Here is an 18,649-nt window from a genome sequence, read left to right as displayed (position 1 = left end):
TTAACTTGTAGACAGCTTGTACTTGCCTGTTCATGTTATGTACATTTGCCCTCATTTTGAAACGATTGAACCAACCCCTACTCTGGACCAATGCTTCTTCACAATCTCCTTCACTGTCAGAATCTGCAGCTTTTAAGTCATTGAAAAGTCTCAAGACTTTTTTTGCATCACAACCAAAATAAAGGCAAAAGCAAAAACCCAAACCCGCTGCCATTGAGTTGATTCTAACTTCTCATGACCTGCTGCTCCACAGGGTCGATGCTCCGTAGAGCTTCTGTGCCCGTGAATCTTCATGGAAGCAGACGGCCTCAGCTGTTCCTCAAGAGCAGCTGGAGAGTTCGAACCACTGGCCTTTTTCTTTTAATTATTTATAACCAGCCAATTATTTCTAACTGCTGAGGCACCAGGGCCCCTTTCTTAGAGGAAAGTAAGGCCAAATAGGAAACATATGCACCTGCTCTGACTTCCTTGTGAGTTCCACTGAAAGACTTAAAGACATAGTTGGGAACAGATCTGGTTTGTAAACGAACAACTAGGCCACAATTTGCTCTTTTATTCATACAGACTTACATTTTTATTATGATGAAATATATGTATATATCTAAAACAAATGTGCAGTTTTAACACTTTTAAGGTGTTAATAACATAAATAACAAAATATGAATTTATGAAGAAGATAAAACAATATCAATAAATTATGTAAATAGGGAGAAAATGAGAAAGGGAACATGAGATTCTTAAACTGGCTTACGTAAGGAGTAGGGGCAGGATGATGGAGGGTGAGTGTGATTGGTGGGGGGGGAAAGGGAGAGAAGAGTCTACAATGAAACTGATTTAGTGACATACAATTGGCATGAAAAGAAAATTCTATCACATTCAAATACTGGTTAAATGAAGTGCATTAAAGTTATCAGTAAGTATTTAACATATAATAGTAGATCAATGAGTAGAATTCACATTTGTAGCTGTGACTAACTCCCCAGAACAGTAAACCAACAACAGACTTAGTTTGGGATTCATCTACAAAACTGGGTTTGGTTTTCTTTCGCATTTTCCAAGCTTTTTGGTAACTTTTTGTTGAGGAAACAGTAGTAGGGATGGTATGCTTAGGGAGAGTGTGCAAGCATGTGAGTAGTAGTGCCTTGTGCCAGTGGGAATGTGGACATTTGGGTAAGGTACCTTGATAGGAGCCCATGAAAGTTTTACTGAGGATGAAACCCTGCCATTTAACAATGCTTCCCTTCCATTACTGGGTGGCTAAAATCTCTAGTGGAAAGAGCCCTCTAATTCCAAGTGTATATGTCATTTATTCATTCTCATCTCCAATTCTACCTCCAGGATCATGTATATGAACTTCTCAACACCATTGATGCCTGCCAGTGCCATTTTGATATTGTAAGCTTTTTGTACTTCTCTTTTACCCAAGAGCTACAGAAAAAACCAGGTCTAAGTTGGGACAGCGTGGGGCTGCAGGAGTGGCTGTTTCATTTGCTCATTCCTGGAACTATAATTTCTTTGTAAAAGTGCAGACATTAAAATGCATTTACAGGTTAAGAAAATTTGTAATGTGATTTACTTAATAAAAATTATATTTAAATCTTCTTACCCTACCTCCCTCAACCCCCAAATGCTACATTTTTACTTTTGTTATAAAGTTCTTTTAAATTTTAAGTCCTGTCAGTTCCTACATCTATGTAGCATTGTCTGGAATGGTTGTGGAAATAGGAAAATCCAGATTAATTGGCTGTGCTGCTCTTTGGATCCTGTGTGTTTTCCTTGTAGAATCTCAATTTTGACTTCACTCGGAGTTACCTGGACTTGATTGTTACTTACACCTCAGTTATTTTACTTCTGTCACGGATCGAGGATCGACGGGTACTCATTGGCATGTACAACTGTGCCCATGAGATGCTGCATGGGCATAGGTGAGTCAAGGGGGGGGGGGATGTATTATATGAAGGATCTTATCTGTAGTAGGTGCTGAGATAGGAAGTCAGTGGCTTCAAAGGAAATAGATCCTGTCTATTTTTATATGAGAATCTGCCATGTACATGACACAAACCATTGAGAATACTCACAAGGGCATATAAAGGGTGTAGTGGTTATATATTGGGCTGCTAACCCCAAGGTCAGCAGTTTGAAATCACCAGCTGCTCCAAGGGAGAAAGATGAGGCTTTCTACCCTCATAGTTACAGTCTTGGAAATCCACAGGGGCAGTTCTATCCTGCCTTATGGTGTTGCTATGAGTCAGAATAGACTGTGCGGCATTGAATCTGCGCTTATATCAATTATATGTCCTTTTACATATAATTGACTCTTGAAAAGCTGTAGTCAATTCTCCAGTTAGCATGGAGTCTGATCATTTTTTAATCCTGGTCTGGCTTTCACTCTGCTTTTGAGGTTCTTGCAACATTAAAGAAAATTCTTTTTTGTATTGGTAGGAATAATACTAATAAGATAAAGCCAGTAGAGGTAAGTAATGTATAATACATTTGAAGCCTAATATAAATAGATTTTGGATGATTTCTAAGTCTTCCTCTGTTAGTGTAAATGTAAGTATTTAAGGGCTGAACAAACGACCAGAGGGATCAGAGTGGGCTGTGGCATATTGTTCTGCATGTGCATAAGTGCTCCTTTTCATCTACGTGGACACATAGATACATGCCTTCGCTATTAAGGTTGATTGTTTAATATCTTTTGGGTTATTTACAGATTTGGATCTAGGTGCATTACTGAATTTGCAACTAATTAATAAGAATTCATAGAGTACTTAACCTGTGTCTAATCTTAATATGGGTACTTATTGATAAGGAATAAACTTTTGTGGACCTGCCCAATATTATGTGGTTCTATCTAGCTATAGTTTAGTGTGCCCAGATATGAAGTGGGATATTTGTGAATGCGATTCACAATTTAATATGTCTATCTTTGGAGGTGGTGGGGATTACATCCTATGCACACACCTTTATCCTATATGCAAGTATGAGAGTTTACATTGTGATTAGAGAAACATTCTACCTGGGATCCTCCTGGCTGACTTTAGAGATTGGTTAAGGGAGGCCTATAATTCCTTTTTTCTCTGCTTTCTCTTAGTGACCCCAGTTTTGCACGGTTAGGTCAGATGGTCTTGGAGTATGACCACCCTCTGAAAAAGCTGACCGAGGAGTTTGGGCCTCACACAAAGGCAAGTTTCTGGAGAGAGTTGAGACTTCCTCAGTCAAAAGCATATTGTCCCTATCAGTGTCATTCCGGATTAATTTGTTTTTCCCCACAGGCTGTGAGCGGGGCTCTGCTCTCTCTGTACTTCCTCTTTGTCCGAAGGAACCAGGGGGCTGAGCAGTGGCGTAGTGCTCAGCTTCTAAGTGTCACCAGCAATCCTCCAGCCATGATTAACCCTGCCAGTTCTGAAACAGTGAGTTCCCCTTTCCTTTTGTTAGTGGGGACATTTCCTTTTGCAAGGCTATCTCTGTAGCGAGTGTGTCTCTCAGGAAACACCAGCCCTAAAAATGCCTTAAGTATCTTCTAGGATCTGCCTCTAAGTTGATTATCACTTTGGCTAAAAAGTCAGGGTTAAGTTGGAACTTTTATTGGGATCAATTAGTATGTGCTTGCTTGCCCATAGAATTTAGTAAATATTCATAGAATGAATCTGTAGATGAATAAATAGTAGAGAAACAATATCATTAAGCTCCTATTTAGCACAGTAAGAATGTGAATTTAGGAGTCAATCAACATTTTTGGTTCAACTACCATGGCTCATAGTTTGTCCTTCAAAGAACTTATAGTTTGGGGAGGATGGGCAGTCATAAAATATAGCTGTTGCTGTAACGTGAGTGCTAAGCACCAAATGAGAGGTTTGCACTGTAAGTGGTAAACTAATCCAATACAAACTTCAAACAAAACCCATTGCCATTGAGTCAATTCTGACATAGGATATAGTAGAATGGCACCATAGGGTTTCTGTATTAGTCTAGGTACTTTGGAGAAACAAATCCACAGCAACTCATATATAAGAGAGAGTTTTATGTAAAGAAAATGTGCATCACAAAAACATCCCAACCCAATGCTGCCCAAGCCCACAAGTCCAACATCAACCCATCAACCCAACACCAGTCCACAAAGCCCTCCACCTCACAAAACAGAGGCAATGATGCCGACTGCAGGAGGAAAGCTGAGTCAGTGAACGAACAAGCATCTCAGCACTAGCAGGGGTCTCCACACGGCTGCTCCAGCACCCAGGGCTGCATCGGGATAGGTCCATGTAGCTTCTCCTTGGGGATGTCTTATAGGAAGTCAATCTTGCAAGCTGAAGCAGGGAACTGCTAAGGCAGCTGCACCTGGTGCAACCATCACAAAACAAGAGACCTGAGAACTAGAAAGGTGAGGCTCACCACCCATTTATCCCTCCGCCTTTCAATTAGCCCCACGTGTGATTATCGGCCAGGCTGGCACAATTAACTAACTCAGTTTCCAAGGCTGGAATCTTTAGGGAGGCAAAGTTCCACAGTGTGGTTGGTGGATTCAAACTAGTGATTTTTCAGTTAGCAATCAAGCACTTTACGCACCTAAAATAATCGAAAAAAACTGGAGAAATCACGAGACAGTTTCATAAAGCTGTACTTTCCTATTATTAAAAATACCTGAAACATTGAAGAAAAGTTATGTGGACTCTTTTGCTAATTCTGACTTCCAGTCCAAGATTCTTTGTAACTTTCTCAACAATATTTCCTTACCTTCACTCCACTCCCAGTGCCTCACCTCCATTATTGGCATATTGAAATACTCTAATCCAGACTGATAAAATAATAGTTGGTTTGGGTACTCAGATTCTAGGTTGATGGCCCTTTTTAGTTTTTTTGCCCTTATGACTTTTGTCCTTTAGGGGAGCACTAAATTAACTAATGGCTCAACTATTTCTTCCTCTCTCTAACAGATGGCCTGTGAGTATTTGTCTGTGGATGTGATGGAGCGCTGGATTATCAGTAAGTTTTGTGGAATTAAATGGGGGAAAAATTAAGTAGCAGCATTACATGAGAAAGCGGTTCTAAAAGTCTTTCTCTGCACTGTTTTACCCACCTGCAGTTGGGTTTCTTCTTTGCCATGGTTGCCTCAACTCCAATAGCCAGTGCCAGAAGCTGTGGAAGCTCTCTCTTCAAGGCTCCCTGTACATCACACTCATCCGAGAAGATGTGCTGCAAGTGCACAAGGTCACAGAGGACCTGTTTAGCAGTTTGAAAGGGTGAGAGACATTAACACCAACAGGAACTTATTTGGGGATTTTTTAGCCCCTCCCCATATCCTTCTTCAGTCTCCAAGTGGCCCTCAGAGTACTGGTAGTAAGGATTAATTCTAATGATTGAAGAAATATACCCACTCCTCACTTAGAAACATGGTTAGATTTCAAAGACCAGGCTGTTATGCAAAAATCAACATTATGGGTGGAGGAGGCCACACTAGAGCACAAAATGGGGGATTACATAACTACCAGGTTACATCATTACATAACTACCAAACCAGAGAATCATGTCCTAGTCAACTTGGCACAGAACCCAACTTATCACAGCCAGAGCTACTCTCACCGTGCACATCTGCTTCTGTTAATGCCAGATGGATGTAGTTATAGTGCAAAATAGTTGGATAGTAGATTTTTTTTACTATTATCTTAGATGCAAAATGTGTGAGAATGAGATAATGAATAAGGGAGGAGTAAGTGTACTGTATTGAACACTTGCCATTTACTAGATTCTTCACTGGGTTTCAGGTACTAATTAGCTGATAAGAAAGCAAAAGACTTAGGAGCATGGTCTCTGAAACATAATTGGGTTTGAATTCTAACTACTATTGATTACCTCTGTGACCTTGGACAAAGTAATTAACATGCCATGCCTTCATGTCCCCATCTATAAAATGAAGGCAATACTAGTACCTACCTCACCGGGTAGGTATGAGAAATGAACAATTTTTTGTAAAGCACATTGTGTAAGGCCGGGTTGACTAGAGAAACAAATACAGAGACATTCATATATGTGTGTAAGAAAGAGCTTTATATTAAGAAGCTTAATTTATCAGGAAAACATCTCAGCCCAGTCCAGATCAAGTCCATAAATCTGAGACTACTCCATAAGTCCAATACTAGTCCATAAATCCCTCTTCAGACTCATGCAGCCACATGTAACGATGCAGAATGCAGGAAGATCACAGGCCGGTGGGTGGTGATCCAGTGGTGGTGGCAACACCAGCAGGAAGGTGAAGGCAGAGAGAATGTCCTGCCTCCAGGGAGCCATTTATCTCAGTGGCATCTCCAAATGAGGTCATCAAGCTGCGACCTGATTGACAAGCTAGACTCCACTCCTATACTTCAAGCTGACACGAAATTATGTAACTACCACACACATAGAAAATTCTGAGAGCTATGTGATTGTTAACTAAATAACAGCAACAACAACAACAGCAACAACAAAAACACCCCCCCCCCCAGAGGACTAATGGTCTTGTGGTTAGCAGCCTACAGCATCACCACTCCATCACCAGGACTAATGGTCTTGATGAGCCAGTCTCTAGCAGCCTGCGACCAGGAGAACTAGATGGTGCTGCATGGCTACCACTACTGACCTGTCTGATTGCAATCACAATGGAAAGTTCTGGACAGAGTGGGAGAAAAATGTAAAATAAACTCAAAATCATAGGGAAGATAAAACTTACTAGTCTGATAGAGACTGATGGAACCCCAGAGACTCTGTCCCTTAAGACACCTTTTAGTCTGGAACTGAACCCACCCCTGGAATAACCTGTCAACTAACAGATAGACCTATGAAATGAACAATAACACCTCTGAGAAACATACAGAACAACTAACCGCATAGACCAAAAGGGAAGTATTTGCTCCCAAACAAAGTTCAGACGGCCGGAGGGGCAGGAGAGGAGGCTAGCTAGAAATGGAGAATGCAGGAGGAGGTGGGAAGAGTGCTGTTATATTGAGGGGTTAGACTAATGTCTTGAGGAAAAAATGTGTACAAATTGTTGAGTGGAAACGAATTTACTCTGTAAATTTTCACTCAAACCATGATAAATATTTAAAAAAAAGAGAGAGAAAAAGGACAGAAATTCACTGGTTTGTTTTTCTCCTTATCGTTACTGATATTTTCAAATAGTAAAGAGAAAATTTTATTCAAAAGACTTTAAAACAAAAATAGAATATTGAAGAAGGGAACAAAGAATCTTTGCTCTTAAGGAGTTTCCAAATAGACAAACAAGCAGTTGTAATACAGGGAGGGACTATGATGTATACATTAGGCGGCAAGGAAGCGTTTAGAAGGTCACTGAAACTAGCCTTGCAGAATGCAGAAAGGTTTTTTGGAGACAAGAAGACCTCAATTGCTAAACAGATGAAGTGTGTGTGTGTGTGTGTGTGTGTGCGCGCGCGCACGTGCACACATGTGTGTTTAGGGTGGAACGGCAGGGAAGGAGCTTAAGAAACAAACTATCAAGGTTTCTAAGCAAAAGAGAGTTGGGCTAATTCCAAGAAACACATATATTCTGACACATAGGCAACTGGGTTTGGTTAGATAAACTGGTGCCTTATATTCCTTACCAAGGAGTCTGAATCTTCTCTAAAAGTGATAGAGTGCCACTGAGTGCTTTTAAATAGAGAATGACACCGTCATATGTGCATTTTCAAAAAAAATCATTCTGCTGCGGAGAAGAGAAGCGGTAAGATAGGTAAAACTAGAGGCAGGGATTAACTAAGTAAATCAGGAGACACTGAGGATGATGCCAAGCATTCCATAGTATCTAGCATTCCTTAAGATAGAGAACATGTGAAGAAAAGTAGTTTGTTGGAGGCAGGGGCAAGATTGTGAATTAAATTTTGAACTAGTTGAATTTAAAATGGACACTGAAGACTAATTGTGTTAGGCCTTTACTCTATGGTGGTTAGGAGTTAGGTCTGGTTTCAGCTAAAGTTGGGTGCTTGAAGGCAGTTCAGTTCCTCATCTCTAAGAAAAACGATTAAGGTGTCTGATTTATAGTTGAGGGAGTCTTTTGATAAAAACAAATAGCCCTGGTGGTGTAGTGGTTATGCCTTGGGCTGTTAACTGCAAGATCATCAGTTCAAAACTACCAGCTGCTTCAGGGAGAAAGAGAAGGCTTTATACTCCTGTAAGGAGTTAAAGTTTGTTCACATGGAATCCAGGAATAGGAATGGGAGTAGTGATACCAGGAGGGCAGGGGGAAGGCGAGGAGAGGAGGGGAGGAAGGGGAGACCCATTGCAATGATTGACATATACCTTCCCCTCGGGGGGCGGGGGAGAACAAAAGAAACCATAGGGGAAGGGAGACAGTGGTCAGTATAAAATATGAAAATAATAATTTATAATTTATCAAGGGGTCATGACAGTGGGGGGAGGGAGAGAAAAAAGAGGAGCTGATACCAAGGGCTCAAATAGAAAGTAAATGTTTAGAAAATTATGATGGCAACATATGTACAAATATGCTTGATACAATTGATGTATGGATTGTTATAAGAGCTGTAAGAGCCCCCAATAAAGTGATATTTAAAAAAAAAAGAGTTAAAGTCTGTCTTGGAAACCCACAGGGACAGTTCTACCCTGTTCTACAGGGTCTCTGAGTCAGATTTACTTGATGGCAGGGAGTAGATTGAAATAATCTAATTTGATATTCATGATAACTCAGATATAAACATTAATTTTTATAAAATAGAAAATAGAGAATTAGTCTTGGTGTCACTCAATGAATAAACAGTGGGATTATGTAACAATCCCAGAGATTCTGACTCTCTTTAAACAGTTTTTGCCATATAATTCACATACCATAAAATTCAAGTTTAATAATATTAAGAAGAGTTGTACAATCATCACCACAATCAATTTTAGAATATTTTCTTCTTTTTTGTACTCATTGTTATTAGCTTCCCATTTCTCTGGCAACTTCCTCTGCCATACCCCCAAGAAATCATTAATCCATTTACTGTCTTACTGATTTACCTGTCTGGATTTCATATATAGAAAAACATACAAAAGAATAAAAACAAACAAAAACCTAACACAAGTAACAAAGTAAAACAGAGATAAACTTCAGTTAAAAGGAAAGTAGAAAATGTTAAAAGAGAACAAATTAAAATGGGTCAGAAGAGAGATCAAATGATAAGGTGTTGCATTTTATCCTAACTGCATCTTCAGTAATCCACTTCCAATGGATTTTGGGCTTTCACTGCCATCCATAGCCTTCTGCAAACCAAGTGTTCACAATTTAAGCTCTGATGCCATTCCCTCATTTAGATTTGGGTTATATCATTTACAATCCTAGGATCATACAGGTTGGTGTGCTTCTTCTATGTGGACTTATTGATGTCTCACTTAGATGGCTGCTTGTTTGAAAAAAAGCCTTTAAGACTCCAGACACTAGTATTTCTGATAGCTGGGCACCATCTAACTTCTTCTAATTTCACACTTTGCTATAGCACCCATATCTTCAGTGATCTTTTCATAAGGGCAAACATCAATTAGGGCCATATCGTAAGAACTCATTGCCCTTTGATTTGGGCTAGAATTAAATGCAAGCCCCAAATCCATTTATACAGCTTTGGTTTATATATGTCTCTAGTTCACCTTAGAGACATGATTGTCCTTTTATATTAGAGAAAATTATCAATCATCCCCTTGGGAATCACTTCCACTGTTACCAAGCAAATGCCGACCCATAGGGATACCACAGGGTAGGGTAGAACCATCTACCTGATGTCTGAGCCTGCAAATCTTGACTGGATCAGAAAGCCCATCCTTCCCCTGTGGAACTGGCTAGTGGTTTTGAATGCTATCTTTACAGTCAGCAGTTTAACAAGTAACCACTATGCTTTGATAGTGTCATTAGAATATTTTCTACAGAGAAAATACTCTACACTTTGATAGTTTAGCCAATGGTACAGAAGTTAAAACACTATTGAAGAAAGGAAATTATATGAGTTTAGGCCAGCTAAGAATTGTAATACATGAATTGCTGACTTGTACAGATTAAACTCAAGTGATTGGACACTATTTACACAAATAATGGGGGTGTGTGATAGGGCAAATCTTCCAATAATATGCATTCACAATAGAGAGCCACACCTACCAGATTAATACACGCAGAGATTTTTGACACTTAATCTATACTCTTTCCATTGTGCCATGAGAGGTTGAAATAATTATCCATCAAGACTGCTGTGGAGTTGAATTCTGATTTAATTAAGATAATTTCCATTTTGAAATTTCTCTGAATCTGTGCTAAATTCAATAAAAGAGTGGCTTGGGAAAAGGGAAGATAAGAGATTGTGTTGTTGTGGCGGTGACTGCAGCGGTGCCAGGCAGGAGAAGGGAGATGTGAAGAACACAGAGAGCATGGAGTTTCAGCTAATGCTGGCATCTTGAACATGTGTGACTAGAAGAAACGAGAGATTGGGTCACTAGAGTCAGATATTGCAGGTAAAGCAAAAGCAATGAAAAGGCCAATTAACTTAGTGTCAAGGGTCAATGAGAGATGACGAAGTGAGAGGGAAGTGTCACTTTGGAGGAATTTAATCATGTGGGAGCATGGGTAAAGTTCAGTAGATTGTCAGGGTCAAGTGAGGAACTACTTAGAATGGTGGCGGCGTTGACATGTTTTGTAGAAGAGAAAGGCCCTGGAGAGGGGAAGATTAAAGAAACTACTAAGGGATAGCTGATAAAGTTATCCCTGAGAGGAGGTGGGTGGGAATATGAACCAAGGTAGAGCTGGAGTAACTGCTGTGAGTTGGGAGATGAGTGTGTACCATCTTAGTGTCCTCAGACCTGGAAAAGTATCTTCACTTGAAGATAATCTTGAAGCATAGGGTGAAAAGTGAAGGAGTCAAGCACCAACTTTGCCACTAAAGCCTTATGGGACCTTGGACAGGCCACTTTCCTTCCCTAGGGATTATTTTACTTCTCTGCCAAAGAAGGTAAAATCGATGGATCTCTAGGCTTGTTGAGTCTTTCACTAATAGACCACGTTGGAAGGTAGGGTTAGAAAAGGTGCTGCTACCTATGTGAGGGCTACCTATGTTCCCCTCAGACTTTTGCTCAGAATCTCTGAGGGCTGGGGGGGTGGGGTGCCGGGGGGGGGGGCAAGGCCCCTAATTGGGTGTTATGGCCAACCGTTCTGTGCTTATGTCATCCCTCAGGTATGGCAAGCGAGTGGCAGACATAAAAGAAAGCAAAGAATACGTCATTGCCAACAGGTAAAGATGGGGATGCGATGGAATAGGGATCTCTCCTGACCTTTGTTCTCACCTAAGCCATGCCCAGTTTCTGTACAGCCTTTTTGTCTCAATCCAGGAACATCTGCTGCTCCTTAGAGCCCTGTGCTTTCTCCACATCTAACTTTCACATCGAACCACTCTTCTGCTTCAGACCTCCATCTCAGTGCAGCTTTCCTGAGTGCAAGGGCATGCAAGGGTGGGAAAGGCAATATTTTCCTGTTTTTGTCTTCCTTCCTCAGTGGCCAGTTTCACTGTCAACGGCGGCAATTCCTGCGGGTAGCAGCAAAGGAGCTGGAGATGGTATTAACAGATGAACCAGGACTACTGGGGCCCAAGGCAAGAGAAAGAACTCTTGAGGGACAGGGAGAGTGGTGACCAAGGATAAGAGTCTGTATGGGAAGAGGAGTTTTTGTATTTCTGAATCTTTTGTGATCTATTTGTGTGTGTGTGTGTGTGTGTGTTTATATATTCCTTGAATCTTCCTGTAGCACTGCAAAGAGTTTTATATATCTTTTGGGTGAACTAATCATACTATGTCATGTATTACAACTATTTGTACATTTATCTTCTGAGTATAAACTAATTGAAGACAAAATTAAATTTTTTCATTTTAGCTCTTGTTGAACATTATTGTTTTTGTCAGGTGCCGTTGAGTCCGCTCTGACTCAGAGTGACCCTATTGTATAACAGAACGAAACACCATCCTCACCATCCTCACAGTTATGCTTATGTTTGAGAGCAATTTATAGGGCATTTATGTGGCATACCATTGTGGACCCACATAAATGCCCAGTAAATATTTCTAAAATTGATTTTATGAGCGAGTACTGGCAGGGAGCTAATATTGTCATGTGGACATGTCTGACTCTGGGTACATGTTGAGGTTTGTTTTGTTTTGGTGTGTACGTGTTCATTATTGGACACTTAATGGTCTAGCTATACAATTGTGTCCATATGCCTTTATTAATATAGTAGTTTTCTCTATGCTCTGGGATCTATTTTTTAAGCTGAAAAGCTTAATAGTCTCTGTATATTCCTTAGGCACTTTTTGCTTTCATGGCCCTGTCTTTCATTCGTGATGAGGTCACCTGGCTGGTTCGCCATGCAGAAAATGTTACCAAGACAAAGACACCAGAGGACTATGCTGACTCGTTAGTATTTGACATGGTTAAGAACCTTGACCTTAGATGGCACGGGGAAAGGGTATGGAAGGGATCAAATAATTATAGGAAGTCTTCATTCCTGCCTCGTTATCACTGTATTCACATTTCTAGTCTCATTCCTCTCTGGTCTTATCCACTCTTCTGTAGAAGCCTTGCAGAACTGCTCTTCTTGTTGGAGGAGATCAGAGCTCTGGTCCGAAGACACATCAAAGTGATACAACACTATCACTGCCAGTACTTGGCCAGATTTGATGCACTTGTGCTCAGTGACATTATACAGGTATGGTTAATTGACTGTCTTGGAAATTTCAGGCTGATCCTTGTTCATTTTCCTCTTAGAGAAATGCTCTATGAATCTCATGTTCTGTAGACTGCGTATCAGAAACCTTGAGTTGTCCCTCTGTATGTACATATATGAGCCCTGGCATAGTGGCTAAGTAGTAGGTCTGTAGGGTGAACCCACCAGTTGCTCTGTGGGAGAAAGAGGACAGTTTGCTCTGTGAAGATTTATAGTCTTGGAAGCCTTGTCGGGTAGTTCTGCTCTGCCCCAGAGACCACGAATCAGAATGCCTCTCAGTGGCAGAGGGCAGGGTTTTTAAAACTATGTACGGATGCGTATACTTAAAAGGACTGATCATCTCAATAGTCTTTATCCCCCACCTCCCACCCCTGTGAGAAATGCTACATAGAAACAGGACAGAAAATGAAAAAGAAACAGGCCATTAGTGTGGCAGGGAATCCAGGAAAATTCCTCTTAGCATTTTTTTTCTGTTTATATCACTTGCCAATTCCTCTACCTTATACATACTGACCGAGCCTTTGGTCTTATTTTCTCTACTAGTAGGACCTGTGACTACTCGACCTACTCAAATTTTCTTTCAGAATTTGTCAGTGTGTCCCGAGGAGGAATCCATTATCATGTCCTCATTCGTCAGCACTCTCTCCTCTCTGAATCTCAAACAAGGTAACTGGAGGGACATGAGGGTGTGTGTGTGTGTGTGTGTGTGTGTGTGTGTGTGTGGAGCACATATGAGTGTGAACATCTTTTCTCTAGAAAGATTTCTCTCTTGAGCCCGGATATAAAAAAAGATGACTTGGAAGAACTTTAGCCATTCTATACAATCTGGATGTTAGGGTACTGTTTTACTGTTTGTTTTTGAATTTCTATTTTTGTTGCAGTTGATACCGAAGAGAAATTTGAATTCTTGGGTTTGAGGCTGGATTGGTTCCGCCTACAGGTAATTGTCTACTGATGATAATTGTCCCCTATCCTTACATTATTTTTCTCCCTCACAATCCCTTCTAATTTTATTTCCTACACTTTGCTGTATGGAGAAACTCAACCCTGATAATCTGCTCACTGGAAAGGGTAAATATCTCAAGGCCAAGCTGTAGCTCCAAGGGTGGGATCCTTTCTCGTTTCTCTTATTTTTCTCTACTCTTCACCCAATTTCATCCACAGGCATATACCAGTGTGGCAAAGGCCCCTCTGCACCTGCATGAGAATCCTGACTTAGCCAAGGTGATGAACCTCATTGTCTTTCATTCTCAAATGCTGGACTCAGTAGAGAAAATGCTGGTGGAAACTTCTGACCTGTCTACCTTCTGGTATGTCTGGGTTCAGGACTCTTTGTAAATTCACTTTATCTCCAGCTCAGCTTCTGTGGGGGATTGTAATTCCCTTAGACAGATGGAAAAGTATTTTCTTCTTTGAGATCTCCTTAAAGGCACATGCTCACACTGCACTACTTACTCATTCAGTTTCTACTAATAATCTTAAGGGACAGGAATTTGAAGTTGATTTCCTTTTGTTTTATAGTCATCCTCTTTGGTAAAGCCATTTAGACTTTACACAACCTTTCCTTCTCTGGGATAATTTAAATTAAACTGTTTGGTGTTTTTTTTTTTTTGCTTTAAAAAACCCCAGTTTTATTGCTATGTAATTCATGTACCATACAATTCAGTAGTTTGATTACAGTAAAAATAGTGTGTAATCATCAATATAATATTAGAACTTTTTTTCACTTTTGTACTCATTATTATTAGCTCCCATCTCCCTCCAATCTTCCTTGCCCCATAACCATAATAAACTTTTAATCTAGTTAGTGCCTACATGGATTTACCTATCTTGGATTTCATATACAGGGATTCATACAGGAAATCTCCAAACCGAAAAAAACCCTTTCACAACAATAACAAAATAGAACACAGAAAAACCCCAATCTAAAAGAAACAGAAGACAATAAAAAACTAAAAATGGTTTGAAAGGGAAAACAAATGATGTTAAATTAACATTTAACCTAACTCTCTCCACGAAAGGCGCTCTGGTGGTGTAGTAGCCACACCTTGGGCTACTGTCCCCGAGATCTGAAGTCGGAAACTACCAGCTGCTCCAACTGGAGAAAGCTGAGCTTTTCTAGGCCCATAAGAAATGTGTGTCCCCTAAACACTCAGGGACAGTTCTGCCTTGTCACTATGAATTGGCATTGGCTCAATGGCAATGGGTAGTAATAGTATATAAGCGAAGAAAAGATTGTAGTTGTCAAGGATATCATCTTACTGGATCCACAATCAATGTTCATGGAGGCAGCAGTCAAGAAATCAAAGAATACATTATGTTGGATTGATCTGCGCAAGACCTCTTTAAAGCGTTGAAAAACAAGGATGTTATTTTGAGGACTAAGGTGCGCCTGGTGCCAGCCATAGTGTTTTCAGTCACCTCATATGCATGTGAAAGTTGGACATTGACTATGCAAGACCACAGAAGAATCTATGCATTTTGATTATGGTGATGGCAAAGAATATTGAAAGTACCATAGACAGGTAAAAGAACAAACAAATCTGTCTTGGAAGAAGTACAGCTAAAATACTCCTTAGAGGCAAGGCTGGCGAGACTTTGTCTCATGTACTTTGGACATGTCATCAGGAGAGACCAGTCCCTGTATGAGGTCATCATGCTTGGTAAAGTATAAAGGCAGCAAAAAAGAAGAAGGTACTCAAGGAGATGGGTTGACGCAGTGATTGCAACAATGGGCTCAAACATAGCAACAATTGTGAGGATGGTACAGGGCTGGCAATTTTTATTCTGTTGTCCATGGGGTCACGATGAATCCGAACTGACTTGATGCATCCCACCACCACTACCACCACCATGACCACCACTATCACCACCACCACATCCGCATCAATTCTCTTTCTGATGCACTCTCTCTGAGAGAAAGGGTATTCCCATCCCTGGCCAACGGTCTGAGGGAATTCATTGGAGGATTAATCACTGTGAGGACTCTGCAAATGGTTTTTGTGATTTCACCCTCATCCATATCCTTCTGCAAATTGGGTACTTAGAATTTAATCTCTAATGCAATTCACTCCTCTGATCTTGGATTTTATTATATACAATCCTTGGATTACACAGGCTAGTGTGCTTCGTCCATGTGGGCATAGCTGACACCTCACTTCGATGGTTGCTTGTTTTAAGACAAGCTTTTGAGACCTCAGGTACTATTTTTTCTCTGATAGCAGGGTACCATCTGCTTTCTTCAACACACTTTGCACCTATATCTTCAGTGATCCCTTCATGAAGGTAAGTATTGAAGAAGGCCACATTGTAAGAACTGATTATTACTAGGTTAAGGATTATGACTAAGCAAGAGCTCTAAATCCATTCATAAAGCTTTATGTATTCACTTTAGTGGCAGCATTATCAACTTTTTGAGAGATAATATAAATAATTTCCATGGGGCCTTTGGTAATTTTCATAATAATTTCATTAAGCTAGCAAATGGTATAGATTTAAAATACTATTGAGATAAGGGAGATATTCATATATGGGAAGCTGTTTCGACTAAAATACATGAAATGTTCATTTATACATATTAAATAGCTGAAGTGACTGTATCTCTTTTAAGAAAACAATGAGGGTTAGACATAGGACAAAATTTAGTACCACTCATTTGATGCAGCAGAACTATGTGTGCGAAACTAAGATAGATCTTTAAAAGCTAAGAAAATATGAAAATGGCAAATATTATGGCTGTCTTAAGCAAGAGGTTTGAACAGAAGTCCAATGACTTCCAGATCCACGACCTTGAGCCAGCAGTTCTCTTCTGTTTCACTAGCACATGTCAGCTTGAAAGCCCAGGAGTACATCAGTTCCTTTAATTGACAAAGGGTGTGTCTAAGGATAAGTATGGTTCACTTAGTGGACTTTTCGACTCAGATTCTTCTGATGTGGCCCATGTAGCATGCTGCACACGTCAAGAAGACAAACTCTGAAGTCCAGGTAGCCAAGAGGCTCGGGTCACCAAGGGTTGAAAAGAAACTTGGTTAAAAATGCATGATTAGCTATATAGTACAGGGGAATTCTCCCCTTGAGGTGGGGAGTGTCCATAAATGTAACGTCAAGCTTTTTCCCTAAGGGCAAGGGCAAGTTCTCCTATAGGGAGCCCCCCCACCCCGCCCAACGAAAAAAAAAAAAGAGAAGAAAGTGTTGCTTGGATGGAGTGCTCCTCTGGGCAGTGAGAGCTCTGCAGTGAGCAGCTGGCCCACTTCAGTATCTGCTTGGGGCCACTGGAGGCTATTGAGATGTGTGTTTGTGTGTGCACGTGCAGGGGAGAGGGATGTCTTTTTCTAATCATGTATCTTCTTCACTGTTAGTTTTGAGACCTTTATTTTACCCTTGGGACATTGTGACTTACATGGAAAACACAGAGATGTAGTAGAGAGAATGAGAAATAGTTAAGAGAGATGGAGAAAAGGTCTTTGGAGAATAAAAATTAGGCAGTCTTCCTTAGGTAGCACTCAACAGAATGTATTGGGTGGCCACTGTTGTGCATAACTTTACCCATCAGGAGATCAAAAAACCTAATATGTTTGTTGTCTGTGCTTTTGTATTCAATTACATCTCTTCTCCTTCTCTGGAAAAAAACAACCAAACAAACAAAACCTGAAAAAGTTGCTGTGTGTAAGAGTAGAATTTTACTACACAGGGTTTTCAAATGCCGAATTTTTATAAATAAATCACCAGGTGTTTCTTCTGGGGTACCTCTGGGTAGACTCAAACTGCCAACATTGTGGACAGTAGGCTAGCCCATTAATCATTTTTATCACCCAGGACTCATTATTCAATACAGGTGGGGATAGATAGAACAACCACCTGTGAAGAGGATATCAATATGAGTGAAAGTGTAAAAGTTGTAGAATGGGTGCAAGTGTTGAGAGGATAGACGACGGAGGAAAGAGTCATCATATCGAATTAACTTGAGAAGATTTTCTGGAGTTGCAGTGTCGAATTTTGGAAAGATAAGAGTTAGCAGTACTCAAGGGGTTCTAAGCGAGGGGAAATGATCCAAGTCATGTAAAGATTCTGAGGAAGGAATGACACGTTTTGTGCCAGGAAAGAGAAAATGATCATTAAGCCCTAGGGTTCATGGTTGAGAATGAGTTAGTAAAGAGTTAGGCTTTCCTCCTCCCTTAGAGTAAGGGAATTCAAGGAGGGAATGATGGATATCAATAAACATCTGTTGAAAGAATCGCTGTGTGCTCCTGTGCCACACAGTTCTAAATCTCTTTCCCTTTTCTCTCCAGCTTTCACCTCCGCACGTTTGAGAAGATGTTTGCTATGACACTGGAAGAACCTCCAATGCTGCGCTTTGCCATTGCCTTCCCCCTGATTTGTGCACATTTTGTTCACTGCACTCATGAGATGTGCCCAGAGGAAGTAGGTATCCAACATTCCAAACCCTGTCATCTCTCTAATCATATTTCATGCTTCTTCCTCAAAATGGAAAACACATGCTTCCGGGTTGATTTTGATCCCCTAAAGAGAATAAACATAAGTATGTGACACAAGTCTCTAAGGGTCTCAGCTTGATGCAGAATATGACCTCTCCCTCTGGGAGCGTATTAGAAGTTAGGCGGTGTCGACCCTGGTGATGATCCTTTCTTCCTTTGTCCCTTTTCCCCATAGTACCCTCATCTGAAAAACCATGGCCTTCACCACTGCAACTCCTTCCTGGAAGAGTTGGCCAAACAAACCAGCAATTGTGTCCTAGAAATCTGTGCTGAACAGCGAAACCTGAGCGAGCAGGTAGACACAGCCCTCTCCGTCTTTCAGTTTGCCCTCTGCTAGCTGTCAAGGTCGTCCCACTGTCTTTTTCTTTATTTTTCTGACTTTCAAAGGATATTTTATTGTAGAATAGATTTGTTAGTTTT

The 18,649-nt window shown here is 40.5% G+C and overlaps 1 protein-coding gene across 1 annotated transcript in view; it reads left to right on the top strand.

Annotated features, from left to right (window-relative positions):
* The window catches only part of NCKAP1L (NCK associated protein 1 like), a 69,134-nt gene that overhangs the window by 6,179 nt on the left and 44,306 nt on the right, over nucleotides 1-18,649 (top strand). Inside the window, exons 4-18 of the mRNA XM_004716919.2 lie at nucleotides 1,339-1,395; nucleotides 1,783-1,925; nucleotides 3,095-3,185; nucleotides 3,276-3,413; nucleotides 4,935-4,983; nucleotides 5,084-5,240; nucleotides 11,196-11,252; nucleotides 11,513-11,609; nucleotides 12,315-12,424; nucleotides 12,584-12,716; nucleotides 13,319-13,400; nucleotides 13,616-13,674; nucleotides 13,899-14,044; nucleotides 18,023-18,155; nucleotides 18,405-18,524. Coding sequence (XP_004716976.1) covers nucleotides 1,339-1,395; nucleotides 1,783-1,925; nucleotides 3,095-3,185; nucleotides 3,276-3,413; nucleotides 4,935-4,983; nucleotides 5,084-5,240; nucleotides 11,196-11,252; nucleotides 11,513-11,609; nucleotides 12,315-12,424; nucleotides 12,584-12,716; nucleotides 13,319-13,400; nucleotides 13,616-13,674; nucleotides 13,899-14,044; nucleotides 18,023-18,155; nucleotides 18,405-18,524 — 1,572 coding nt within the window. The remainder of the gene's footprint in view (nucleotides 1-1,338; nucleotides 1,396-1,782; nucleotides 1,926-3,094; nucleotides 3,186-3,275; nucleotides 3,414-4,934; nucleotides 4,984-5,083; nucleotides 5,241-11,195; nucleotides 11,253-11,512; nucleotides 11,610-12,314; nucleotides 12,425-12,583; nucleotides 12,717-13,318; nucleotides 13,401-13,615; nucleotides 13,675-13,898; nucleotides 14,045-18,022; nucleotides 18,156-18,404; nucleotides 18,525-18,649) is intronic.

This window comes from Echinops telfairi, unplaced genomic scaffold (genome assembly GCF_000313985.2).
Source record: "Echinops telfairi isolate 266 unplaced genomic scaffold, ASM31398v2 ScPeMD7_7404;HRSCAF=8442, whole genome shotgun sequence".
In the NCBI taxonomy this organism is placed as follows: Eukaryota; Metazoa; Chordata; class Mammalia; order Afrosoricida; family Tenrecidae; genus Echinops; species Echinops telfairi.
Note: the sequence above shows the minus strand (reverse complement) of the source record. Positions and strands in the feature narration are given on the sequence as shown.